At 45.6% G+C, this 27707-nt stretch overlaps 1 protein-coding gene across 12 annotated transcripts in view; it reads left to right on the plus strand.

Moving 5' to 3' along the window:
- The window catches only part of ARID3B (AT-rich interaction domain 3B), a 138341-nt gene that overhangs the window by 68129 nt on the left and 42505 nt on the right, over positions 1 to 27707 (plus strand). For 10 of the 12 annotated variants that reach the window (XM_055363756.2, XM_055363758.2, XM_055363755.2 and 7 more), the window contains one exon: positions 13664 to 14298. In XM_055363756.2, coding sequence (XP_055219731.1) covers positions 13664 to 14298 — 635 coding nt within the window. Of the gene's footprint in view, positions 1 to 10997; positions 11134 to 11569; positions 11612 to 13663; positions 14299 to 27707 lie in introns of those variants that run through there. The other 2 variants (XM_063698702.1, XM_055363763.2) reach the window with 2 other exon arrangements.

Below are 27707 nucleotides of genomic sequence, written 5' to 3' on the forward strand. Positions count from 1 at the left end.
TCTCTCTTGGGACTGAGAAGGGAAAGAGGTGTAGGAAACATACACAAATGTAAAAACTATTCTCCTAGTACTTGGCTTCTGGAAGTGAAACTGAAGGACTGTACTGTCCATATTAGGAAATGACTGGCTGCTGGATGACCACAGTGTTAAGCTTTTTGTCCCTTTTTGTGGGGAGAGAGAGATGAAAGGGAATTGGTCAGGAGGACATTAGATCAGTTAGCTTTGTAATCAATCTCTTCTCTTCCAACACAATCTCAGTACGGTTATAAGCATTAGGAAATCAAACTTTCACTTTAATTAGAGAGATTGGCTCCATTTTTAAAGCTGAGGGTTCTAAATTATATTCCTAAATGATGTTAACTGTTCTTCCCCGAAACTGCATCAGGGTTAAAAATTTGTGTTGAGGTTGGTTTGAATTAATCTAAATATTCAACATGTGCTCTTGCCATAAAGCAGAAAGCAAAGGCCTGAAGTAGACAAGCTTTTTAACCTTTCTGGCATTTCATAGATTTCACCTTAATAAAATTCTGAAAACTCCCATTATAGTATAATTAGCTTCCTTTATTTTATTTTATTTATGTATTTTTTTGAGACACCTGTGTAGGTATCTGTGGACACATTTATGAGAATCGGTTGGCCCTGCAACTCTCCCAGTCAAGCTCACTGCCAGGCTAACTTTGGCTTGTGTACCCTTTCCTCTTAGTTTCACCAATACTTGACAGAGTCTGGCTCAGCACAGCTCTGTGGGATGGAGGGCCAGATGGCTCCCAAAGAGCCCTGACCAGAGGCACAGGCCTGTGACCAGGTGTCCTATTCTAGGACAGATGGCTTGAATTGCCTCCTGCTCCCTTTTGCTCTGACAGTCTCTGGGACTACTGAGCACTGGGGCCATTACAGAAATTGGATGGTGCTTTGCAAAGATGGCTTTTAATTAAGTATCAGGGAGAGTGAGACAATCCAATATTTTCAAAGATGAGTCACTCTGGGATTGGCCTTTTTGCTTGCCTTAGAGGTCTAACCTCTTCCATTCACAGGTGAGAGACAGAACAATGTAGTCAAGTCAGTTCATCAGCATGTTGGCAAATCGGAGTCCCAGGCTTGGAGAAGACCTTTGCGGTGAAGGCATGTGGAAAGAGAATGTGGCAAGAGAGCAGCTATCTTCAGGGGAATGTTGGTCTGCCCACTGCCAGGAGGGCTTGTTACTCTGAAAAAGTTTTCAAAGTTTACCTTTGAGCCTCAGTAACTAGGTACTGGCATTTCCCCAGGGTTTAGTGGTTAGTGGAGGCTGACACATCACATAACCCAGGTCACCAGACACCAAATACCAAGTGTCTGACTTAAAATACAAACAGTTCTATGAAAGAGGACACCCAGTAGTCAGCCTGATGGTCGTACCCCTACCCACAGGAAAACACACTGAAAGCCCACTCAGGCTGCAGATACGTTACTGACGCATCCACCACCACAGCTAGAGAGATACCCTCAGGAATGTGTTGACTTGATATACCTCCTTGCTGGGCCCCCTAGTCACATTCTTTCTTTACACAAGTTAATACCATTTACTCAGCAGAGGCTTTACACATGCTAATAGAGGCTCCTCAGGCTACACCTTCATCTCAGGACAAGTGGAAACCTTAATCATCTGGTTTCATTTTAATTTTCCATGACAGTAAAAGGTACAGTGACTACAGGACAGTCCTTTCCTGCCTTCCTGGGGTAGTTAATCCTAAAAAACCTCTTGTGGGGCAATTCAAGTTGAAAATGTAATCAGTACTTAATTTCAATGGGAAAACATTTTATATGTGTACAGCGTCCCAAAATTAACACCCACTCATGCTAAAACATCAAATCTCATTAAGACAGACACAATTACATCAACAATTACACTGGCTATCATAAACAAAACTAAAGGCATTTTCCCTTCATTAGTTATGATCTCATTAGTTACGAGATTATTATCCCATAATATGGCCATTTACCCGTTGTTTCTTAGCTTTTATGCACTGTACATTTAAGACTAAATTTAGGCCAGGCTCAGTGGCTCACACTTGTAATCCCAGCACTTTGAGATGCCCAGGCAGGTGGATCACTTGAGGTCAGGAGTTCAAGACCACCCTGGCCAACATGGCGAAACCCTATCTCTACTAAAAATACAGAAAAAAAAATTGGTCAGTCACGGTAGTTCACGCCTGTAATCCCAGCATTTTGGGAGGCCAAGGCGGGCAGATCCCAAGGTCAGAAGTTCGAGACTCAGCCTGGCCAATATGCTGAAACCCCATCTCTACTAAAAATACAAAAAAAAAAATTAGCTGGGCGTGGTGGCGCCCACCTGTAGTCCCAGCTACTTGGAAGACTGAAGCAGAAGAATCACTTGAACCCAGGAGGCGGAGGTAGCAGTGAGCCAAGATTGTGCCACTGCACTCCAGCCTGGCAGCCTGGGCAACAGAGCGCAACTCCATCTCAAAAAAAAAAAAGGTCAGGCCTATCCCAGTACTTTGGGAGGCCAAGGCAGGGCGGATCACTGAGGTCAGGAATTTGAGACCAGCCTGGCCAACGTGGTGAACCCTGTCTCTACTAAAAATGCAAAAATTAGCTGGGTGTGGTGGTGGGCAACTGTAATCCCAGCTACTTGGGAGGCTGAGGTAGGGGAATTGCTTGAACCCAGGAGACGGAGGTTGCAGTAAGCCAAGATCGCACCACTGCACTCCAACCTGGGTGACAGAGCGAAATTCTGTCTCAAAAAAAAAAAAAAAATTAGCCGGGTGTGGTGGTGCACTCCTGTAATCCCAGCTACTCGGGAGGCTGAGGCAGGACCCGGAAGGTGGAGGTTGCAATGAGCTGAGATCGACAGAGAAAGACTCCATCTCAAAAAAAAAAGATATATACGGCCAGGCGGCTGGGAGTTCACGACCAGCCTGACCAACATGGAGAAATCCTGATTCTACTAAAAATACAAAATTAGCCAGGCCTGGTGGCACATGCCTGTAATCCCAGCTACTCAAGGGGAATCGCTTGAACCCGGGAGGGCAGAGGTTGTGGTGAGCCGAGATCCCGCCATTGCACTCCAGCCCGGGCAACAAGAGCAAAACTCCGTCTAAAAAAAAAAAAAAGACTAAACGTACAAAACATAGGTAAAAAGTGACGTCCAATGTTTATACAACTTAACCTTTTTTTTTTTTTTTGAGACAAGGTCTCATTCTATTGCCCAGGCTGGAGTGCAGTGGCATGATCATAGCTCACTGCTCAAGTGATCCTGCCTCAGCTTCCCATCAGAGTAGCCAGGACTACAGGCATGCACCACCATTCCTGGCAAATTTTTTTAAAACTTTTTTGAGGCTGGGCACGCTGGCTCATGTCTATAATTCCAGTACTTTGAGAGGCCGAGGCAGGTGGATCACTTGAGGTCAGGAGTTCGAGACCAGCCTGGCCAACATCGTGAAACCCCATCCCTACTAAAAATACAAAAATTAGCTGGGTGTGGTGGCGGGTACCTGTAATTCCAGCTACTCAGGAGGCGGAGACAGAAAAATTGCTTGAACCCGGGAAGCGGAGGTTGCAGTAAGCAGAGATTGCACCACTGCACTCCAGCCTGGGTGACACAGTGAGACTCCGTCTCAAAAAAAAGAAAAAAAAAATTTTTTTTTGGGCCATGTGCAGTGGCTCACGCCTGTAATCCTAGCACTTCGGGAAGCCGCGGTGGGCGGATCATCTAAGGCCAGGAGTTTGAGACCAGCCTGGCCAACATGGTGAAACCCCATCTCTAATAAAAATACAAAAATTAGCCAGGCGTGGTGGTAGGCGCCTGTAATCCCCGTTACTCAGGAGGCTGAGGCAGGAGAATCACTTGAACCCAGGAGGCGGAGGTTGCAGTGAGCTGAGATCAGGCTATTGCACACCAGTCTGGGGGACAAGAATGAGGCTTCGTCTCAAAAAAAAAAAAAAAACACCTTTTTGTAGAGACAGGGTCTTGCTATGTTGCCCAGGCTGAACTTGAATGCCTGGCCTCAAGTGATCTTCCCATTTAGGCCTCTCAAAGTGATAAAATTATAGGCAAGAGGTACCGAGCCTGGCCTTAACCTTTGTTTTAAAAAAAGAGTAACAAGGGCCAGGCACGGTGGCTCACACCTGTAATCCCAGCACTTTGGGAGGCTGAGACGGGCGAATCACGAGGTCAGGAGATCGAGACCATCCTGGCTAACACAGTGAAATCCTGTCTTTACTAAAAATACAAAAAAAATTAGCCGGGCTTGGTGGCGGGTGCCTGTAGTCCCAGCTACTGGGGAGGCTGAGGCAGGAGAATGGCATGAACCTAGGAAGCGGAGCTTGCAGTGAGCTGAGATCGCACCACTGCACTCCAGCCTGGGTGACAGAGTGAGACTGTCTCAAAAAAAAAAAAAGAAGAGTAACAAGGGCCAGGCACAATGGCTCACGCTTGTAATCCCAACACTTTGGGAGGACAAAGCAGGAGGATCACTTGAGTCCAGGAGTTCAAGACCAGCCTGGGCAACAGGGTGAAACCACATCTCTACAAAAAATACAAAAATTAGCTGGGCGTGATGGTGCACACCTGTGGTCCCAGCTGCTCAGGAGGCTAAGGTAGGAGGACCGCTTGAGCCTGGGAGGCAGAGGCTGCAGTGAGCTGAGATCATGTCACTGCACTCCAGCCTGAGTGAAAGAGAGAGACCCTGTCTCAAAAAAAAAAAAAAAAAAAGTAACAAGTCTTGGCACAGTTGTTTGTGCCTGTAATCCCGGCACTTTGGGAGGCTGATGCAGGAGGATTGCTTGAGCCCAAGAGTTCCGGACCAGCCTGGGTAACACAGTGAGACCTCGAGGCTGACACAGGAGGATCACCTGAGCCCAGGAGTTCAAGACCGGTCTGGGTAGTACAGTGAGACCCAGCTCAATTAAAAAAAAAAAAAAGTAATAAAATGAATGAAAACCTTGCAAACAAAATTACCTTCACTGAACAAGTGAAATAACAAGAGACTTGATGTGTATTATTAAGCCTTAAATATGTTTTGCTATAAATCAGCAAAACTATGAGAAATCTGATGAGATAACTTAAGGTAACATAGACCAGCACTGTGAAGCTGATGCATGTTGGCTTCAGGCACTCCAAGAAGTACACCAAACAAATCCATCCTGAGAGATGCAAAGACATGCTTTGTGTTTCAGTTTTTATTGCAGAACAAACTATCTCAAAACTTACTGGTTTCACAACAATAAGCATTTATTCCTTTTCATCAGTCCGTGGGTTTGCTGGGGAAGTCTTCTGGTCTGGGCCAGCTTAGCTAGGCCTGGATGGTCTAGAATGCTCTTGTTCATATGTCTGGTGGTTGCTGGCAGGCTAGCTGGTCTAAGGGGCCACACTCATACATGTCTGGCAGTTGGTCAGATGTCAGATGGGGTGATGACTATGTGTCTGTCATCATCCATTAGGTTAGTAGGAGTTATCCTCGTGGTAGTGGAAGAGGTCACAGTAGCAAGAGAAAGCAAGCCCCTGTTGTAATCACTTCTCAAGACACTTCTTGCTTTACATTTGCCAGTGTCCTACAGGACAAAGCAAGTCACACGGCCAAGCCTAGATTCAGTGAATGGAGAAACAGACTCCACATCTGCATTGGAGAAGCTGAAAAACACTGTGGCTATTCTGTTCAACCCACTACCCTTTAGAAGCTAAAGTAGAGATTAAATGATATTCCTTGTAACATGAATGGGCACGTATCTCAGGGTTTAATCATCTAGGTTTCAGGGCATTCTACATTTTCTGTTACTTATATCATATTTCTGTGATGGGAGGAGCATGCTTTTCTGTTTCAGCTACTGAGGTCAACTAGTAGGGCCACTTTCCTAGGACCTTTTCTATACCTTGAGACAGAGATAAAACTGAAGAGGTAGGCAAGAAGCTAGATCTTCTTAGGGCCCTGTAGGCCACATAAAGGAATTTAGGACTTGATCCCAAGAGCAATGCGAAGCCATAGAGCATTTTAAGGAGAAAGATCCGATCACTTGAGCTGTAGTGAAGACAGTAACTCTAGAAGTTTTGCCAGGAAGGGGAATTAGTGAGATAAGGCTTTAGTCAACAGAATGTGGGATTGAGGGAAAGGCTTTTTTTTCCTTCTTCTTTTGAAAGCAAAAGATGAGTGAAACTAGAGTTTGCTTGAATACTAATGAAAGGATCCAACATTGCAAGAGGTTAAAGGGAGATCCCTAAGAATTGTGAAGGGAAACTTGAACAGCTATGGAGTTTGGCTTTTTTGTTTTTAGACGGAGTTTTCACTCTTGTTGCTCAGGCTGGAGTGCAGTGGCACCATCTTGGCTCACTGCAACCTCTGCCTCCCGGCTTCAAGAGATACTCCTGCCTCAGCCTTCCGAGTAGCTGGGATTACGGCCAACTGCCGCCATGTCTGGCTAATTTTTGTATTTTCAGCAGAGACGAGATTTCACCATGTTGGCCAGGCTGGTCTGGAACTCCTGACCTCAAGTGATCTGCCCGCCTTGACCTCCCAAAGTGCTGAGGTTACAGGCATGAGCCACCGCACCCGGCCTGGAGTTTGGCTTTTAAGAAAAAAACTTCATACAATAAAATTGACTTTATTTTTGTTACATACAGTCCTATGGATTTTAACACATGTACAGATTGAAGTAACTACTACCACAATCAGGATTCAAAAGAGTTCCATCACCCTAAAACCCTCCTTTTTGCTATCTCTTTAGTCATTCCCTCCACCCCCTTAGCTCCTTGGCAATCACTGACTTACTCTCCAAACTATAATTTCAATATTTGTATGTGTGTCATTTGAGACTGACTTAGTTTACTTGGCATAATCCTTTCATTATTATGTAGTTATAATGCCTACTTGTGTATATCAATACTTTATTCTTTTTATTGCTAATATTCCATTGGTGGTGGCTTCTGCTGGTATTCCTTAGGTCAGCAAATGATACCATTATTCTAACAATTACTTGGGCCAAAAACCTTGGCATCATCCTTCACTCTCTTCTCTAGCCTATACAACCAATCCATCAGCAAATCTTAGTGGTTCCACTTTCTTATCTTTTTATTTAGTTTTTTTTTTGAGACAGGGTCTCTCTCTGTTGCCCAGGCTGGAGTGCAGTGGCATGATCATGGCTCACTACAGCCTCCATCTCCTGGGCTCAAGCCATCCTCCCATCTCAGCCCCGACTAGCTGGGACTACAGGCACACACCATCGCACCTGGCTGATTTTTGTATTTACTGATAGAGACGGAGTTTCACCATGTTGCCCAGGCTGTTCTTGAACTCTTAGGCTCGAGCGATCCACCCGTCTCAGCCTCCCATAGTGTTGGGATTACAGGCGTGAGCCACTGTGCTCACTGGCTCGCTCAGCCAGCTCCACTTTCAAAATACACCTGGAATCTAACCACTTACCACTACCTCCACTGCTGTTACTTAGTTCAGGCCACCATCATCTTCTGCCAAGATTAGTGCTTCTACTCTTACCCCTTACCCTCATAGTCTATTCTCAACACAACAGCTAGAATGATCCCTTTAGAGATATAAATCTGATCAAGTCGCTCTTGTGTTCAAAACTCTCCAGGGCTTTCAGTGGTGACCGGCAAAACTGTTGCCATAATTGAGAAGGCCCTGCATGGTAAGGCCCCAGCTACCTTTTTTGTCTGGTCTCTTAGCACTCTCCCCATCACTCACTCTGCATCAACATAGTGATCTCCTTGCTATTCCCATAGCACCTCAAGCAGGCTCCTGCCTCAGGGCATTTGAATTTGCTGTCTCCTCTGCCTGGAACACTCTCCCCCTAGATATCTACATGGCTCACACCCATTAAGTCAAGTCCAGTTTCTGCTTAAGGGCTCCTTATAAATTCTTCTCTGACTAACATCTAAAATAGCAGCTACCTGACACCACTGTCTAATCCCTACCCTGCTTTGTTTTTCTTAGCATATATCCCTGACATTACATACTTGTTTTCTCTGCCCGAACTAGTAAAGATCCTTGCGAGCAGGGAATTTGTTTTGTCCATTGCTCAGTAAGCACCTACATGAGTGCCTGGTCTGGCATATAGTGGCAGTTGAATGAATATTTTTGATTGAATAAATAGGAGGTAAGGACAGGATGGGAAGGCAAGTAAGTAGGTTTCTCAATTTCAGGACATTCTACATTTTCTGTTACTTACATGATAAGGAAATCAGGGGAAGTGGTAAGCGTATAGGTCAGAGATTTGTAGAGATCGTGGAGAGCAAGTTGACTAGAAAAATATAATGAAATTTCTAGTCACAGTTCACAGTCCTTTTTTTTTTGAGACGGAGTCTTGCTCTGTCACCCCGGCTGGAGTGCAGTGGCGCGATCTCAACTCAATGCAAACTCCACCTACCGGGTTCAAGCAATTCTTCTGCCTCAGCCTCCAAAGCAGCTGGGATTACAAGTGCTTGCCACTGCGCTCAGCTAATTTTTGTATTTTTAATAGAGACGGGGTTTCACAATGTTGGCCAGGCTGGTCTCGAACTCCTGACCTCATGATCCACCCACCTCAGCCTCCCAAAGTGCTGGGATTACAGGTGTGAGCCACCGCACCTGACCCACAGTCCATTTAAAGTTGGTCTTTATTAATGTAGTGATGCCAATCTGTTCAGCAGGACACTTTTTCTTTTTTTGAGGTGGAGCTTTGCTCTTGTTGCCCAGGCTGGAGTGCAATGATGCAATCTCAGCTCACTGCAACCTCTGCCTCTCAGGTTCAAGCTCTCCTGCCTCAGCCTCTGGAGTAGCAGGGATTACAGGTCTTCACCACCACGCCCGGCTAATTTTTGTATTTTTAGTAGACAGGGTTTCACCATGTTGGTCAGGCTGGTCTCAAACTCCTGACCTCAGGTGATCCACCCGCCTCGGACTCCCAAAGTGCTGGGATTACAGGCATGAGCCATCATGCCCGGCCTCAACAGGACAATTTTTTTGTTTTTGAGATGAAATCTTGCTCTGTCACCCAGACTGGAGTGCAGTGGCGTGATCTCAGCTCACTGCAACCTCCGCCCTCCAGGTTCAAGCGATTCTTCTGCCTCAGCCTCCCCAGTAGCTGGGACTACAGGTATGCGCCACCACACCCAGCTAATTTTTGTATTTTTAGTAGCGACAGGGTTTCACCATATTGGCCAGGCTGGTTTCTAACTCCTGACCTCGTGATCCGCCCACCTCGGCCTCCCAAAGTGGTGGCATGAGCCACCGCGCCCAGCAACAGGACAACTTTCTATGACAAGGTACGAGCAAGGAGAAACACATAGGTCCATCCAGGGTGAGGGATTTCGTTGGGGAAAAAGGAGTGTTGTGGTGGGATTAAGATTAAGTAGGGGCAGGACTGTATTAATGTACCACTGAATCTAAAATGGATAAGGAGGGAAGTGAAGAGGGGATTAATGTATAAGAGATAAAGTAGAGGCTTTCAACCGATTAGATGCACTGCTCTGATAAAGTGAAAGAACAGGCCAGGTGCAGTGGCTTACGCCTGTAATCCCAGCACTATGGGAGGCCGAGGCGAGCGGATCACCTGAGTTCAGGAGTTCGAGACCAGCCTGGCCAACATGGCGAAACCTGTCTCTACTAAAAATGCAAAAATTAGCTGGCTTGGTGGCGCACACCTGTAATCCCAGCTACTCGAGAGGCTGAGGCAGTAGAATTGCTTGAACCCAGGAGGTGGAGGTTGCAGTGAGCTGAGGTTGCGCCACTGCACTCCAGCCTGGGCGACAGAGCAAGACTCCTTCTAAAAAAAAAAAAAGTGAAATAACAGTAATAACAGTTATGCTGTAATTCTATTTTTTTTTGGGGGGGGGGGGAACAGTGTCTCTGTCACCCAGGCTGGAGTGCAGTGGCACAATCATGGCTCACTGCAACCTCCGCCTCTCCTGGGCTCAGGTGATCTCCCATCTCAGCCTCCCGAGTAGATGGGACCACAGGCATGCGCCAAAACGCCTCATTAAACTTTGTATTTTTTGTAGAGATGGGGTATCGCCTTGTTGCCCAGGCTGCTCTCCAACTACTGGGCCCAAGAGATCCCCAAAGTGCTGAAATTACAGGCGTGAGCTACTGCATCAGGCCTATAATTCAAAAGTAGTCAAGCTGAGAGAATAGCAGGCTGTGGTTGAAAAGAGGGTTGTTCAAATTACTGAGTCGTAACGCGATAGCGTTTGGAGGGACAAGGTCCAGGTTTTAACTGGGATTGGGAGGCTGATATAAGGGTCGCTAAAGACGAGGCCCGATATTGAATGGGTTGGCCACATAGGCTCTGAAATTATCAAAGATGGTCAGACGGGAGACAGACAAGGAGCTGGATACACAGATCGGCAGATTATCTCCAAACGGGGTGAAGTAGGTGACAGAGTCTAAGGGGAAGGGCTGAAGAAGCAAGTGTTTTTACAAGAGGTGACAGCACCTGGCACATAATCCCGACCTCTGCAAACTGAGACCTGAGAATACTAATTCACGTGAGAAGGTTTCAAGGGACGCAACATTCTCGGGACAGCCAGGTCTCTGTCCCAGGAAGGAGCGGAGAAGTTTAGAGACAAGCTGATCTAAACACGAGAACCCCTGAGGAAGACCGGCTTGAAGGCAGGAGATTGAGGAGGGGACCGAAGCGACGGCAAACCCTACACTCCTCAGCTCTTTAGTTACTTTTCTCCCAGCCAACCACCCAAGCCAAACCAACCTCCGCAATAGAAAACGCTCGGAGAACACGATCTCCCGCCCAGCTCTTTTCAACTCCCCGCGAAAGTGCTCACACCGGAACCCCTCTGTGGCCGCACTTTGCCATTGGCCGAGGCTTCCGCCCGCTTCCATTCGCTTCCTCCCACAACTCAGTCGGGCTGAGCGGTCCATAGGAGTCACTTCCGCCTCGTCCCACAACCGCCCCCCCCCCCCCCCCGCTCCCAGTCCCTTTTTAGCCGCTTCCGGCTTCGGCCCCGCCCCGCCCCCGCCCCGCCCCCGCCCCCGCCCCTGGCCGGCGGTCCAGCCCCGCGGCGCCGCTTCCGGTGCGGGCCCCGCCCCGGCTGTGGCCCCCGGCTGCGGAGGAGTCCGAGACGCAGCTGCCGCGCCGGGGCCTGAGCGGCCGCCTCCTCCGCCGCCCGAAAACCCGGAGTGCCCCGCACAGGTAAGTGGCGCGGGTCCGGGCTCCCTCAGGCATGGCGGGAGAGGAGGCTGCGACAGGTGGAGGGGCCGAGGCCAGGAGCCGAGGCAGGTGTAGAGAGAGAGGGGAAGGCGCGGGTCGGGGGCGCAGGGACCGCGAAGGAAAGTGAGAGCGCCGCGGGAGCCCCGAGCGCCCTGTGCCCATTAGGGCATTTGAGATAAAGCGTTTGAGATAAAGCGATGAGAAGGGTGAGGGGCCCTGGAGCTGAGTGGGCGCGCAGATAGGTGGGGCGGGGGCCATCGGAAAAGAGCCAGCGGATTGGCTGGGAGGGTTGGTAGAGGTAAAAGTGATAGGGCTGAATGGGGGGAGGTGAATAAAGAATGGGGGGAGGCGTGCAGGGGTGACCGGGAAGGTGGGCTGTGGGGCTTACAGGGGCCCGGGGCCAAAAGAATCCGGCAGCAAAAGCAGGGGAATGGTCAGCAGGCCGGGTTCAAAGCTGCAGGTAGTCCGTTGTACCCGGCTTGGTGGTCCGGGAACTTTAGGGGAAATGGGGGAGGGGCCCGTGTGAAGGGATGAAGAGGTTTAGATTTGAGACATAAGTTCTCCAAATGTAGGCAGGTGGCATTGTTTGGATCGCTGGCTGCTTAGGGACTGCGGGAAAATGGGCTCTTTGGGGGAGGGTGTGTGTATTGAGTTGTAGAACTGAGTCATCTCAGTCTTACTATAAGAGGCTGTGGGAGGGACACCTCCCCCTCTGCTGGGGACAGCATTCAGAGAAGATGGTGCCACAAGACAAGAAGCAGTTGTTCAGTGACTGGCAGGACTTGGTTGAGAAGTTATTCCGATCGTGATTGATTGACTGTAATGACTGTGAGGACATTTAAAATGAACACCGCATTATTTGCTTTATTCTGTAATTTTCTTTGACCCAAATTGTTTTCATTTTAAATGAACACTTTTGCCAACTGAATTTAATGTGGATGTAAATCTTGTCGTGCTTTTTTACACTGTAAGAAGAGCTAAAGCAGAATGAAAGTATTGCTGCAAGCGTAACTCACACTTTCTAAAGTGCCAAGAGAGGAAGTAAAGGCAGTAAGAGGCAAATTGGAATGCGAATCTTTCACAGAACACAAAAGGCACAAACAGGGCTATAAGATAAACAGAAAATGAGAATTTTTAATCTCTACTAATTGGCCTAGCTTTAAAAATTGTACCCTTTTTTACTCTAACCTGGAAAAAATCTTAAATCCAAGCAGTTTTTATTGCTAAAGATGTGATTACTTCTCCGTGAATTTTTGAAGATGCTAAAGACAGTTTGTTTTTTGTCTTTCGACCCAATCCTAAAACACTGGAACAATGCAGATATCAAGTCCCAACATGTGCAGTGCAGCTTCTTTCATGTGATGACAAAGTTGTACGCCATGTTGCAAGTCCTGTTCACCTAAAATTGCCCTTGCACAGTAATCCGTTCAGTTATGGAGATTTGCTGAAGAAACATAACTCAAGTGAAGTTTGTTGGGGGTGAGGGCCTGCAGGGGAGAGGTGGGGGAGTAAAAGGAGAAGAGGGTGTGAAAGTGATGTGTGTTTGGAGACTGATTGGTAAGAATGCAGATAAACCTGCCCCCAGAATGCTTTTGGCCCGAAAGCCTTTTCTTTTTGTGTTTGTCAGAGAATATCATAATAGAAATGAATCAGAAAGAAAGGGGATGTGAAGAGATTTACTTGGCCGTTTATAAAAAAGAAGCAGCATTAACTTGTTGTTCAGACAATGTTGATATCTGTTTCAAATTAATTAACTTTAAAATCTCCAGAGGAATTCCCCCGTTTGCTTTTGAGTGACGATTGCAATTTGAGACTCTTGCCTCCTTGCGTGTTTCTTTCATGTTGTTGAAATTGGATTCTTTTTGAGGCTATAATGTCCAGTTAGTATGGCTCAGTCCACTCAACAAGCAGGCTGGCAATTTGATCAGGGAAATTTGAAAAGCTTAGACCCAAGAGCAGCTTGCTTGGTCTTGCTTTTTCTATGAGAGTAAAACTGTCTGCCTGATAGTTCTGTGTCTAGCTTAGAGGTGATATCTTTCTCCTGTGGGCTTGGGAACATATTCTCTCCTTTGCAGGCAGGTCCTTCTTTTCCTTTATTATTGTTGTGTGCATAATTATGCTTCTGCTACAGTGCAAACCCAGTTACCTTTTCAGTAATTAATGTTCAGTAACATTAGTTCAGTAACAGATTAATGTTTGATAATGTAGAGGAAGAGAGATCAGAACACGTTAGCAGACTAGATATTGGCTGGGTGTACTTCTTTTAAAGTCTGCTACTACTACTGAAATTCATTCCCTATTTTCCCTCTTAGATCCTGTTTCTCTTCTTCACACCTTTTCCTACCCACCCACGAAACCCCACCACTCACTCATCTTAAAACTCAGGTTTAGGAGCATATGTTTAGCGTTCGGAACTCATGGCCCTCTACTGGAGAAAAGGAAACCTTTTTATACCTGTTTTACATGGTTGTTTTTTCCCCCTCCTTCTTTGTGGTTTCTGTTAATCACTAAGGTTTAGACCCAGTGTGCCTGGTGGGCTGTGCCCAGGTTCAGAGTCATGCCACTCTGTGGGTGAAGCTTGAGGCAATAATGGAGCCACTTCAGCAGCAGCAGCAGCAGCAGCAGCAACAGCAGCAACAGAAGCAGCCACACTTGGCTCCTCTGCAGATGGATGCCAGAGAGAAGCAGGGCCAGCAGATGAGAGAAGCCCAGTTCTTGTATGCCCAAAAGCTGGTCACACAGCCGACTCTCCTTTCCGCCACAGCTGGGAGGCCTTCTGGCAGCACTCCCTTAGGTCCCTTAGCCAGAGTTCCACCCACCACAGCAGTGGCCCAAGTCTTTGAACGGGGCAACATGAACTCAGAGCCTGAGGAAGAGGACGGAGGTTTGGAAGATGAGGATGGGGATGATGAAGTTGCAGAGGTGGCTGAGAAAGAAACCCAGGCTGCTTCAAAATATTTTCATGTGCAGAAAGTAGCTCGCCAAGAACCCAGAGTGGCACCCATGTCCAATCTACTTCCAGCACCAGGGCTCCCACCACATGGACAACAAGCTAAAGAAGACCATACCAAAGATGCTTCCAAGGCCTCATCTTCTGTCTCCACAGCGGGGCAGCCGAACTGGAATCTGGATGAGCAGCTCAAGCAGGTCAGTCTTTCTGGTATTGTAGGTCATTTGGTCTTCCTGAAGGCCGGAGAGGGGTAATGGACTGACAGGGTCAGGGGCTGTGCCAGTCTGTGCCTTCTCACCCCACTTCGGTGACCAACAGCCTGGACATGAATAGACTTTGGATTTTTTTCTTATTTAATATTTATTTTCTTCATTAAAGCAATGAAATATATGTTACTCTTTTTTTTTTTTTTTTTTTTGACATGGAGTCTCACTCTGTCACCCAGGCTGGAGTGCAGTGGCATGATCTCGGCTCACTGCAACCTCCACCTCCCAGGTTCAAGCGATTCTCCTGCCTCAGTCTCCTGAGTAGCTGGGACTATAAGCGCATGCCACTATGCCTGGCTAATTTTGCATTTTTAGCAGAGATGGGGTTTCACCATGTTAGCCAAGATGGTCTCAATCTCCTGACCACGTGATCTGCCCGCCTCGGCCTCTCAAAGTGTTGGGATTACAGGCATGAGCCACCGCCCCTGGCCTGTATGTTACTCTTAATATAGGTTTTTCCAAGCTTGATGTGAAAGAATGTCAATACAATCTTCTTTTTTAAAGGAAGGATGAAGTTGCAACAGTGTTGTGAGGAATATCTAAAATGAGATGTGTGACTAATTACAGCTTTTCTAATAATAATGTTTCTAACAGTAATGTAAAAGAAAGTTCTTGCCTAAGACAGTTTCTTAGCTCCAGGCTAACCCTCTTTAAGGACAGTTGGTTGTTTTGGAGCTAAACACAGCTGACAAGAAGCACTTGCATTGTGTATATTTTCCAACAAAGAGCCTTGTAGACATGATTTCATTTCACTCTTACATCATCCCCTTGACAACAGGGAAGGGTAGATCTCAAAATTTCCTTTTTAGTCAAGGAAAGCTGAAGTGACTTCCAAATGGCTGAGCATCAGAGTCAGTTAGGGAGCTTTTTAAAAAATACAGATTGCTGAGTCCTAATGAATTATCTTGGAGGGTGGAGCCTAGGGAATCTTTGTTTTCAACCAAGCCTCTTCTCTTTGTGACCCATAATATAGTTTTTCCTCGCCCAAAGGATGGGAGTGATGATAAGTTGTTCCAGCTTAAGTGACTTGTTGGTGCTTAGTAAGGGAGTTCATGGGTACCCTGCAGAAGCACACACACTTCTTGTGATCCAGTGGTACTGTTTAGAAATCATTTGTGAAAAGCTGTGGGTTTTCACAGGGCAACTGAGAAGTCATATAAGAAAGGTCCTTTGGAACCCAAAAAATCAAACATCTTGGATCAGGAGGTCTGTACAGTAGATCTGAGTTTTACAACAATAGTGTTTGCAGCCAGCAGCGGGATTCAAATCCCATCACTTCCAAATATTGCCCTTGTAATCTTTTAGTAGGGCTCTGAATTGCTCTGAGCCTGTGTCTTCTCATCTGTGAAATAAAAAGAGTGCCACTGCCTCCCATGGATGTTGTAAGGATTAACCGAGCTAGCACATGTGAAAGCTTGTCCAGTGCCAGGCACATGGTAGGTAATAGTGCCCGGGGGAGCTCTTTTATGTAAACAGTGCCATCCTCTCCTGCATCACACAGACATGCCTCTGAAGTGGGAGATGTACTGAGATACACAGAGGTTTTCACTCACGTCACCCAGGGAGGTAGTGGCAGAGCTAGGACTAGAATCAGAGAATCCCAACTTCCACGACAGCAGCACCCTGGCCACCAGCCCAGACCCGCCTCCCACTGATTGCTTTGGTTTAGCAAAACATCTGTGAGTTGCCGGCTGCCCCCGCACTGCTGTGTGGTTGGCAGAGTTCCATACCGGCCGCTGAGTCAGCTCATAGCAGGATCCTGCCCTGACAACGCTGGGAAAGTTCAGGCCCGAGGCGGCTGGGCTGCCCCCGCCTTGGCAGCTGGCCAGCGTCTGCGTGTGTGCGGTCGTTCCTAGAAAGTGCAGCCGCATGCGAGGAACAAGTGGAGCTCCAGAGCCTGTCTGTCTTCAGGAAGTGTAGCAGGTGTTGAGGTCAAGCCATTAGAGGTTTAAAAAAAGACTCTTCAGAACTGGCGTGTGCATGTGCACACGTGTGCACCATGGCAGGGCACCCAGCATCATGTTATCTAGATGGTGGCAGTCCTATGACTACGTAGCTCAGTATTCAGGGGGCTGGCTGTTGGCATTTGAAACTCTTTGCGTTCACTTTATGTTTCTGAGGCATATTCACTAATTATAGACTGCTTGGCAGAGCACCTGCCAAAATGTTTTATAAATACCACAGTAGCTGAGGTATAATCCGTCACCCGAAATTTACCTTCCCCCAGGATTTGGAGATCAAGAACTGAACTGGGGGGCTTTGGGTAGCAATGACTTAAACCCTCAGATGTGCACGTCCTTTTCCCCTTTAATTTTTAACATTGATTTGGTCTGTGCTCTCCTTTTCTATAAATCCTAATTTTAAAGGAGTAAATCATATGCTTGGGGATTTTAAAACTTTTTTTTTAGTATATTTTAGAAGGGCCAAAAATAATAATATTCTTGGGGAAAGCCTGTAGAAACCATTACAGATCATTAGACTAGCTTGTTTTGTTGTTCAAAATCTTTTATGAAACTTAATGGAGTGCAAAAATAGAATATCCCTTGCTCCAGCAACAATTACAAAGACCTTTACAATTGACACAGATCTTTCCCCCCCGCCTTCCCCCTCCCCCCTGACACAGAGCGCACTCTGGGCCCAGGCTGGAGTGCAGTGGCGCGATCTCGGCTTCCTGCAACCTCCGCCTCCTGAGTTCAAGTGATTTTCGTGCCTCACCCTCCCTAGCAGCTGAGATTACAGGCATATGCTACCATGCCTGGTTAATTATTTTTTTATTTTTATTTATTTTTTTGTATTTTTAGTAGAGACAGGGTTTCGTCGTGTTGGCCAGGCTGGTCTCAAACTCCTGACCTCAAGTGATCCGCCTGTCCTGGCCTCCCACAGTGCTGGGGTTACAGGTGTGAGCGACCGCGCCCACCCTGACACAGATCTTATTGTTAATGTGATACAGTGTCCATCTTGTTCTTTTGAACAACAAACTTTTACAGAGGCTTCTTTGTGCCAGACCTGTGCTGTATGAAACAAGGCATGTTTCTCCCTCAGGGAGTTCAGGTCTAGCGGTGGCAGTGTGGGAACCTCAAGGGGGATTCGAACTTGGGTTACAATAATTTGATTCTGTCCTGAGTCTACTGGAGCCCAGCCACCCAGTCTGCTATGGCAGAGATATTTTAAAACAGAGTTTTGTTTCAAACATTCATATGCCAAAGTTTAAAAAGTTAATTTTGTCTACAGCATAGCATAGCTTGGCAAACCAACAGGAATACTCAGAAGTATTTTGCAAGATTTTGGGGTAAGGGAGGACAGGCATCTGCTAACTGAAAACTGAAACTGGGAAAGCTTAAGGGTTCCAGAGATTATTCTTTGCATCTGAAATCCCTTACTTAGAACATGTAAAGTCGAAATTATTTCGTGGATTCTCTTTGAAGAAACTCTTAGAAAATATTTGCTTCTCAAGGCCTGGATTGTTAAGGTGTGGTATTATTCTCTGACACCACAGTGATGGGAAGATGGATAACGCCATTGAGCCAAGTGTTCTAAAACCCATCAGATTCCTATGGGCAGAGTAAATAATTGTAAAACAAGAAAACAGACAAAGAACTGAGTGTTCCTTTTCTCAAAGGAGATCATACAGCCAACTAGGGGATGTTGCTGGCCTTTTGGGGGTGGTGGTCTCCCCCTCTGGTAGAAGGTGGTTCAAGCAGTACAGGCTGGGTCTGTCTTGAGCCCATTGGTAGAGCTAGGTTACTAGAAGGGTGTAGACCCCCTTCGATAGAATAGAAAGAAGAAAGATGGCTTGGCAGGCATGTGGGGCCAGGGTGCATGTGTCCGACTTTCTGCATACTTTGGCAGTCGCTTTGGTTACTGCATGTGGCTGTGATCCAACCACGGGCTTAACATACATTCACAGCCAATTCAGTTGAAAGCACTGGGAGCCATTGCACAATAAATGTTGGCCCCCTCCTCTACCCTTCCCCTTCTAGCATGTTTTACAAGATTTTGTTTTGTGACTGCCTTCTAGGATGGAAGGGTTTAATTTCAGAATATTTGCAATTAAAGAATTCCTAACGTCCTAAAGCTTGCTAATCACATGTGTTAACAAGGACAGGGTATTACCAATTTCAAACACCTCCAAGCTGCTTGGGGCACCCTCAGCTCATGACAGCGTGGGTTCTCTCTGAATTTGTTGGAGAAGCACTTCTGCAGTACAGAAGCAAAGGAAGCTCCATGGCAAATGGGAAGAATTGCCATGTTAGATGGGCACTGGGAGAGACAAAGGGAATGTGATTTGAGAAGAGGGAGTTCCGTGTTTGTTTGTTTTTTTTTTTTTTTTTTTTTTTTTGCCTATTCTTAACCATGAGCAAAATCAATCTCATCTTACCGTGAGAGGTGACTTCCTGCTGGGCAATTAGTGGAGACTACTGTCCATTTCTTCTAATGCCATGACTGACTGACTGGTGTCCAGAAGCCATCCCTCTAATTAAGGTGTAGTCCCTTGGGATAGGCCTACTTTTCTTTCTTTTTTTTTTCTTTTTTTTAGACGGTGTCTCGCTGTCACCCAGGCTAGAGTGCAGTGGCATGATCTCGGCTCACTGCAGGCTCCACCCCCCGGGGTTCACGCCATTCTCCTGCCTCAGCCTCCTGAGTAGCTGGGACTACAGGTGCCCGCCACCACGCCCGGCTAATTTTTTTGTATTTTTAGTAGAGACGGGGTTTCACCATGTTAGCCAGGATGGTCTCGATCTCCTGACCTCGTGATCCGCCCACCTCGGCCTCCCAAAGTGCTGGGATTACAGGCATGAGCCACTGCGCCCGGCCGGGATAGGCCTACTTTTCTTGGTAGATACTGCATGACTATCATTAGCTGGGTGTGGTGGCACACGCCTGTAGTCCCAACTACTTGGCAGGCTGAGGCAGGAAAATCACTTGAACCTGGGAGGCGAAGGTTGCAGTGAGCCGAGATCATGCCACTTGCACTCCAGCTTGGATGACAGAGTGAGATGGTGTAAAAAAAAAAAAAAAAAGGGAAAAAGAAAAGATACAGCATGACTATGGAACATTTGAGGCTTTTTTAAAAAACTGTGCAAAGTATTGCCCAAAAAAGAAAATGTTCGTAGGCTTTCCTCATGTTCTTTATAGAGCTACCTTGCATGCCCTTGCCTTCTGCAGTCACAATGGAATCCATCTAGTTGAGTGGTTCTCAATTAGAGGTGACCCCTGCCCCTTCCCAGGGGACATTTGGCAATGTCAGGAGACATTTTTGATTGCCATGACTGGAGTAGGGGGCAGTGTGCTGTGGGCATCTAGTGGGTAGACCAGGGATGCTGCTAAACATCCTATAATGCACTGGACAGCCCCCCAACAGCAAAGAGTTATCTGGTCCAAAATAACAGTAGTTCCAAGGTTGAGAAACCGTGCTCTAGATTGTGCAACCAGAAAGAGAACATAAGCTTCACTATCATCAGACAGCACCAGAGACTCAGTTCCTTTGTGTTTCAGTCTCAGTAACTGAGGAGTTTGGCAGCCTTGAATTTTCTTGACTTCTGCTTTCAATATCTGTGCCGAGCTCATGTCTTTCCTCTAGTCATCTAGGTGAACAGACTGTCACTTGGGAAAGGTTTGGGGCCTAGAACTTGAGATCTCTTACTTGACTCTATCAGTGATTCTTTCAGCCCAGCACTCCATGATATCTTTGATATCTTTGGTGATATATGAGAGAGCTTGGTTGCCCTTCTAGACATTAACCCCAAAAGGTTAAAGTGTAAATACTTGGCAGACTTGTTACCTAGTAACAGATTTAATTATTAAATCAGCATTGGTTTTGGAGCCAGAGGATGTGGATTAAGACCCTACTTCCCGCCAGGTGCAGTGGCTCACACCTATAATCCCAGCACTTTGGGAGGCGGAGGCAGGCAGATCACGAGGTCAGGAGATCAAGACCATCTTGGCTAACACAGTGAAACATCATCTCCGTCTCTACTAAAAATACAAAAAAAAAAAAATTAGCTGGGCGTGGTGGCAGGCGCCTGTGGTCCCAAGCTACTCGGGAGGCTGAGGCAGGAGAATGGCATGAACCCGGGAGGCAGAACTTGCAGTAAGCTGAGATCACACCACTGCACTCCAGCCTGGGCGACAGAGTGAGACTCCATCTCAAAAAAAAAAAAGGAAAAGAAAAAAGACGCTGCTTCCACCGCTTGCTTGCTTTAGTACTTTGGACAAGCATTCTAATCTGTCTCTCTGAACCCATGCATCAATCTATTCCAGAGTATGATAATCCTCTCTCACTATCCTCAGGAAGTGATTTTAAGGATATTACAAAGGTAGAAGAAAAATATGAGTGTGAAAGAGCTTTGCAAGGTTAGGGCAAATTGTCATCAACACCTAAGTCCTTTTTGAAGCTACCGTCGTCCCTCACATGCAGGGGATTGGTTCCAAGACCCCCACATATACCAAAATTTGAGCATACTCAAGTCCTGCAGTCAGCTCTGTGGAACCCACATATATTAAAAGCAGTCTTCCATATACATGGGTTTCACATCTCGTAAATTTTGTCTTTGATCCAAGTTGGGTTGAAAATAGTTTACATATAAGTGGACCCAGGCAGTTCAAATCCACGTTGAAGGGTCAATCATAATTTTTCAGTCTTTATGACCTTTGTAGATAAGATGCTCCATAAATCCTACCCACTACTCTAAAACAACTCCTTTTCAGGTTTTCTAGAGCCCTGACCACACTCTGGTGTTCTGAAGTTCTCTGAAACCTTTCAGGATTATGTGAGCTTAAACCATGGCGCTTCTGAAGCTGTATCTTTCCGTATTAGCATAGGGATATGTGTGTATTGTTCTTTAGGTAGAAGTAAGCTTTATAGATACTAAGTCCTTATAAATACACAATCACTGACTTGACTTGGGTCCTTACCCTCTCACCAGAGGCTAATTTCTCTACATGTGTCCCAGATTCCATCCCCTCCCAGGTTTCCAGGGACTTGCTCCATCAGTGAATCCTCCATTTCCTGACTCTTTGGGCTCATTCTCTTCCAGGCCTTTTCCACGTTTACGCATCTTCTCTCTGTCAGACTTAAAAACAAGCAAACAACAACAAAAACCTTTAATCTTAAATTTTACCTGAGTCAGTTGTTAACAAGGAAATGAGAGACCACTTTTAAAAAATTTCCTCTTGATTGCACATTATTGCCAGCTTCTTTTCTATTCCTAACTATCCCCCACATCCTTGCAACAAAGCTTCTCAAAGGAATTGGTTTTACTCTTTATTTCCATTTGTCACCTCCTACTCACTCCTCAGCATACTCCAGTCTGATCTCTGTTTCTTCCATGTCCCTGAAGTTCCATGTTGCTAAGCCCAGCCTTCCCTGACCTCATTGATTTCTCAGCATTATTGAATACAGAGCACTCCCTCCTTGAATATTCTCTTCTTTTGCTTTCTATAGTCCTTCATTCTGCTTATGCTTATTTTCTTTTCCTTTTCTTTTTTCTTTCTTTCCTTTTTTTTTTTTTTTTCTGAGACGGAGTCTCGCTCTGCCACCCAGGCTAGAGTGCTGTGGCGTGATCTTGGCTCACTGCAATCTCCACCTCCCGGGTTCAAGCGATTCTCCTGCCTCAGCCTCTCAAGTAGCTGGGACGACAGGTGCATGCCACCACGCCCAGCTAATTTTTTGTATTTTTAATAGAGATGGTGTTTCACTATGTTAGCCAGGATGGTCTCAATCTCTTGACCTCGTGATCCACCCGCCTTGGCCTCCCAAAGTGCTGGGATTGCAGGTGTGTGCCACCGTGCCCAGCTGGCCTTCCTTCCTTCCTTCATTCCTTTTTTAGACAGGGTCTCACTCTGTTGCACAGGTTAGAGTGCAGTGGCACAAACACAGCTCACTGCAGCCTTGACCTCTTGAGTTCAGGTGATCCTCCTGCCTCAGCCTGCTGAGTAACTGGGACTACAGGCACGCATCACTATTCCTGACTAATTTTATTTTTGTGAGATGGGGTCTCACCATGTTGCCCAGGCTGGTCTTAAACTCCTGGACGCAAGCAAGCCTCCCACTTCGGCCTCCCAGAGTGTGGGGATTACATGCATGAGCCACTGCACCCGATCTGTTTATTTTCCTTTACCTCTTCAACTGTTTCTCTTCTGTCCAGCCTCTGAAATGCCAAGTTCCCCAGGGTTTACTCCTAAGCTTACTTCTGTATATGTTCTCCCTGAGCAGTTTCACTCTCATGGCTTTAAATACTATCTGCAAGCCAGTGGGACTCCAGTGTATATTGTTTGAGCCCACATTTCTAGTCTAAGGTATCTCCAACTCCCTGCTTGGCATTTCTGTTGAGACGTTTTACTAGCATCTCAAATTTAATACCTGTGAGACTGAACTCTTGATTTCCAACCTACTCCCCTACAATTATTTCCTCCTTTACTGTCCTTCTCAGTAAATGGCATTTCTGTCCACTTATTCATATCAAAACCTTAGAGTTGACTGTCTTTTATACCTCCTGCTCTTTTACTCCCTATGTCTAGTCCATCACCAAGTCTTAGCAGCTCTCTCATCCAAGTATCTAGATATTGCCACTCCTGCCTTCTGCATCGTCACCTACCTGGTCCAGACTACCTACCTACCACTATAGCTCTCAACAGGTTTCTGTGCCCACCCCCTCCCCCATTCTAATCCATGCTCTACACAGCAGCTAGAGCCATCTTCTAAAAAACAAATCAGATTATGTCACTGTGTTAATGCCCTCCAAGTATGATGTCAGTTGCTCTAATTATAAAACCCAAAATCTGCATGATCTGACCCTTGCCTACTTATCCAGCCTTATCTTTGACAATCTCTTGGTCTATCACTGTGCTCCAGTTACCCTGACCTTTGCATATGCTGGTCCTTCTGTCTAGAACACTCTTGTCTAGGCAAACTTACTCAGCCTTCGGGTCGCTCCTTTAACCGTCACTTCCTCTAAGGCGTTGTCTTCACTCTTAGTGTAGATCAGGTCCTCCTGTTACATCCCTGTCATTGAACATTATACTTTTATATTTGTACAGTTCTTTTGTTTATTTCTTTGGTATCTGATTTCTATTCTAGATGGTAAGCTCCAAGAGGACAGGGACCATGTTTGTTTTGCTTATCATTTTACCCTAGCACCCAACAGTGATGGCACATGGTAGGCACTCAAATACTGGTTTCTTCCACTTTCTATGGTTTATTCTGTTCCTTTTTAAATGCAAAAGGCTCCATTTCTTTTGTTTTGTTTTGTTTTGAGACAGGATCTCACTCTGTTGCCCAGGCTGGAGTGTAGTGGCATGATCATGGCTCACCTCAGCCTCAGCCTCCTGGGCTCAGGTTGATTCTCCCACCTTGGCCTCCTAGGGATTACAGTCCCTCCTTGGGACTACAGGCATGCACCACCATACCCAGCTAACTTTTGTTATTTTTTGTAGAGGTGGGGTTTCACCATGTTGCCCAAGCTGGTCTTGAACTCCTAGGCTCAAGCAATTCACCCTCCTTGGTCTCCCAAAGTGCTGGGATTACAGGCATGAGCCACTGTGCCTGGCCTTCCATTTTGTTTGTTTAAAATAGATTTTACTTTTTTAGATCAGTTTTAGGTTCACAGCAAAATTGAGCAGAATGTGCAGAGATTTCCCATATGCCTCCTCCTCCCACACCTGCACAACCTCCTGTCAAAATCCTGCACCAGAGTAGTATGTTTGTTATAACTGATGAACCTACATTGACACATCATTATCACCCAGAGTCCATAGTTTAGTGTTCTTGATACCGTGTATTCCATGGAATTTTTTTTTTTTTTTTTTTTTTGAGACGGAGTTTCGCTCTTGTTGCCCAGGCTAGAGCGCAATGGCGCCATCTCGGCTCACCGCAACCTACACCTCCCAGGTTCAAGTGGTTCTCCTGCTTCAGCCTCCCAAGTAGCTGGGATTACAGGCATACGCCACCACACCCGGCTACTTTTGTATTTTCAGTTGAAACGGGGTTTCTCCACGTTGGTCAGGCTGGTCTCGAACTCCCGACCTCAGGTAATCCACACACCTTGGCCTCCCAAAGTGCTGGGATTACAGGCATGAGCCACCACGCCCAGCCTATTCTATGGATTTTGACAAATGTGTAATGACATGTATCCGCCATTGTAGTATCACACAGAGTAGTTTCACTGTCCTAAAAATCCTCTGTGCTTCACCTATTCATCTTTCCCTCCCCCTTAACCCCTGGTAGCCCCTGATTCTTTTCCTGTCTATGGTTTTGTCTCCTCCAGAATGTTATATGGTGGGATCATTAATGTAGCCTTTTTAGATTGGCTTTCTCCACTTAGTAATGTGCATTTAAGCTTCCTCTATATCTTTTTATGGCTTAGTAGCTTATTTCTTTTTGTGCTGAATAATACTTTGTTTTCTGGACATACCACAGTTTATCCATTCACCTCCTGAAGGACGTCTTGGTTGCTTCAAAGTTTTGGCAATTATGAATAAAGCTATCATACACATCTGTATACAGGTTTTTGTGTAGATATAATAGTTTCAGTTCATCTGGGTAAATACCAAGAAGCGTGATTGCTGGATTGTGTGGTAAGAGTATTTTTAGCTTTCTAAGAAACTGCCCAACTGTGTCTCAAAGTGGGTGTACCATTTTGCATTCCCGTCAGCAGTGAACGAGCTTCTGTTGCTCCACATCCTCACCAGCATTTGGTATTGTTAGTGCTTTGGATTTTGGCCATGTTCCTTTAACTGAAGTTTTTATTTAGCTAATTATAGATTCACATGGAGTTGAAAGAAAGCAATGTCATGTACACTTTGTCCAGTTTCCCTATGGTAACAGCATATACAGGTATAGTATGCTGTCATACCTGGACATTGATGTTGACATCATCCACTGATCCTACTTAGATTTCTTCCTCAGTTTTACATGTACTCATTTGTGTGTGTTCTGTTTTTAAGCCATTTTAGTTTTACATTGAACACATTTTTCGAAATTCTTGTTACTTAATAAATGCATTCGAGGCTATAGAGTTTTCCCTGGATCTCACTTTTGCTGTACCCCACAAGTTCTGATGTGTAGTGGTTTCATTGTTGGCTAGTACTAAATATTTTATAATTTCTGTTTTAATTGCTTCTTCAACTCATGGGTTGTTAAAAGTATTTTTTGGTTTCCAAATATGTGGGTTTTATCTCTTTTCCAGTATTATTTTATAGCTTAATTACATTGTAGTTGGGAAACGAGCATGGTATCAATTCTCTGAAATTTAAGATATTCTTTGTGTTGACCTTATGTGTGATTAGTTTCTATAAATGTTCCATGTGTGCTTGGAGAGAATGTATGTTAATCCATTTCATTATAAGGATTAGTGATACATTTGGATCTATTTCTGCCCTCTTTTTTTTGTTTTGTTTTTTAATTTTTATTTATTTATTTATTTATTATTATTATTTTTTGAGACAGAGTTTCGCTCTTGTTGCCCAGGCTGGAGTGCAATGGCACAATCTCGGCGCACTGCAACCTCCGCCTCCCGGGTTCAAGAGATTCTCCTGCCTCAGCCTCCTGAGTAGCTGGGATTACAGGCATGTGCTGCCACACCCAGCTAATTTTGTATTTTTTTGTTTGTTTATTTTTTTTGAGACGGAGTCTCGCTCTGTCGCTCAGGCTAGAGTGCAGTGGCACGATCTTGGCTCATTACGAGCTCCGCCTCCTGGCTTCATGCCATTCTCCTGCCTCAGCCTCCCAAGTAGCTGGGACTACAGGTGCCTGCCACAACGCCTGGCTAATTTTTTGTATTTTTAGTAGAGAACGGGGTTTCTCCATGTTGGTCAGGCTGGTCTCGATCTCCTGACCTCAGGTGATCCACCCACCTCAGCCTCCCAAAGTGCTGAGATTACAGGCATGAGCCACCGTGCCCAGCCCTGTTTGTTTTTGAGATGGAGCCTCTCTCTGTCACCCAGGCTGGAGTGCAGTGGCATGATTTCTGCTCACTGTAACCTCTGCCTCCCGGGCTCAAGCAATCCTCCCGCCTCAGCCTCCCAAGTACCTGGGATTACAAGCATGCACTACCACACTCGGCTAATTTTTGTATTTTTAGTAGAGACGGAATTTCACCATGTTGGCCAGGCTGGTCTTGAACTCCTGACTTCAAGTGATCTACCCGCCTCAGCCTCCCAAAGTGCTAGGATTACAAGTGTGAGCCACAGTGCCTGGTCGTGCCCTCTTATTTTGGATTTTCAATTTAACTATACTTTTCTTGTTTTCTCTTTTTCTGTCTTGTATTGATTTAATCGAGTTTTATTTATTTAGCCTTTATCTCCTTTGCTGGTCTAGAAATTATACTTTTCTGTTTTTATTCTTCTATTGGTTACTTTTAGATTGTAATTTATATTCTTTTTACACTACAGGCATATCTCAGAGATATTGCAGGTTCAGTTCCAGACCACCACAATAAAGCAATATTGCAATAAAATAAGTCATACTTTTTTGTTTCCTGTATAAAAATTATGTTTATTCTCTGGTCTATTAAGTATACAGTAGCTTTCATTATACCTAAAAAAAACAACAATGTACATACCTTAACTAAAATGTTTTATTGCTCTTGAATGTTCCCAGCACAAAGAAATGGTAGATGTTTGTGGTGATGGAGATGCTAATTACCCTGATCTGATCACTATACATAATATGTATGAAAACAACTCTGTGTACCTCATTAATATATATAATTATTATTTGTCAATTAAAATTAAAGTAATACTTTATTACAAGAAAAACAATAACAAGTATTTGAGCCTTCAGCGAGTTGTAATCTTTTTGTTGGTAGAAGGTCCTGCCTTGATGTGATGGCTTCTGACTGATCTAGGTGCTGGGTACTGAAGGTTGGAGTGGCTGTGGCAATTTCATAGAATAAGACAACAGTGAAGTTTGCTACGATTGACTCTTTTTTTTTTTTTTTTTTTGAAGCAGGGTCTCACTCTGTCACCCAGGGTGGAGTGCAGTGACGCAATCACAGCTCACTGCAGCCTCGACCTGTTGGGCTCATGTGATTCTCCCACCTCAGCCTTTTGAGTAGCTGGGGCCACGGGCATGTGTCACCATGCCCAACTAATTTTTAAAAATTTTTTGTAGAAACAGGGTCTCACTGTGTTGCCTAAGCTGGTCTCAAAACTCCTGGTTCAAGCAATCCTCCTGCCTCAGCTTCCCAAAGTGCTGGGATTACAGGCATGAGCCACCATGCCTGGCCCCAGTTGCTATTTTGACCTCCTCCCATGAATCATGAAATATTCTTGATGACACCTAGAACAGTGAATCTTTTCCAGAAGGTTTCCAATTTGCTTTGCCCGGATCCATAAGAGGA

This window comes from Gorilla gorilla, chromosome 16 (assembly GCF_029281585.2).
Source record: "Gorilla gorilla gorilla isolate KB3781 chromosome 16, NHGRI_mGorGor1-v2.1_pri, whole genome shotgun sequence".
Lineage (NCBI taxonomy): Eukaryota > Metazoa > Chordata > Mammalia > Primates > Hominidae > Gorilla > Gorilla gorilla.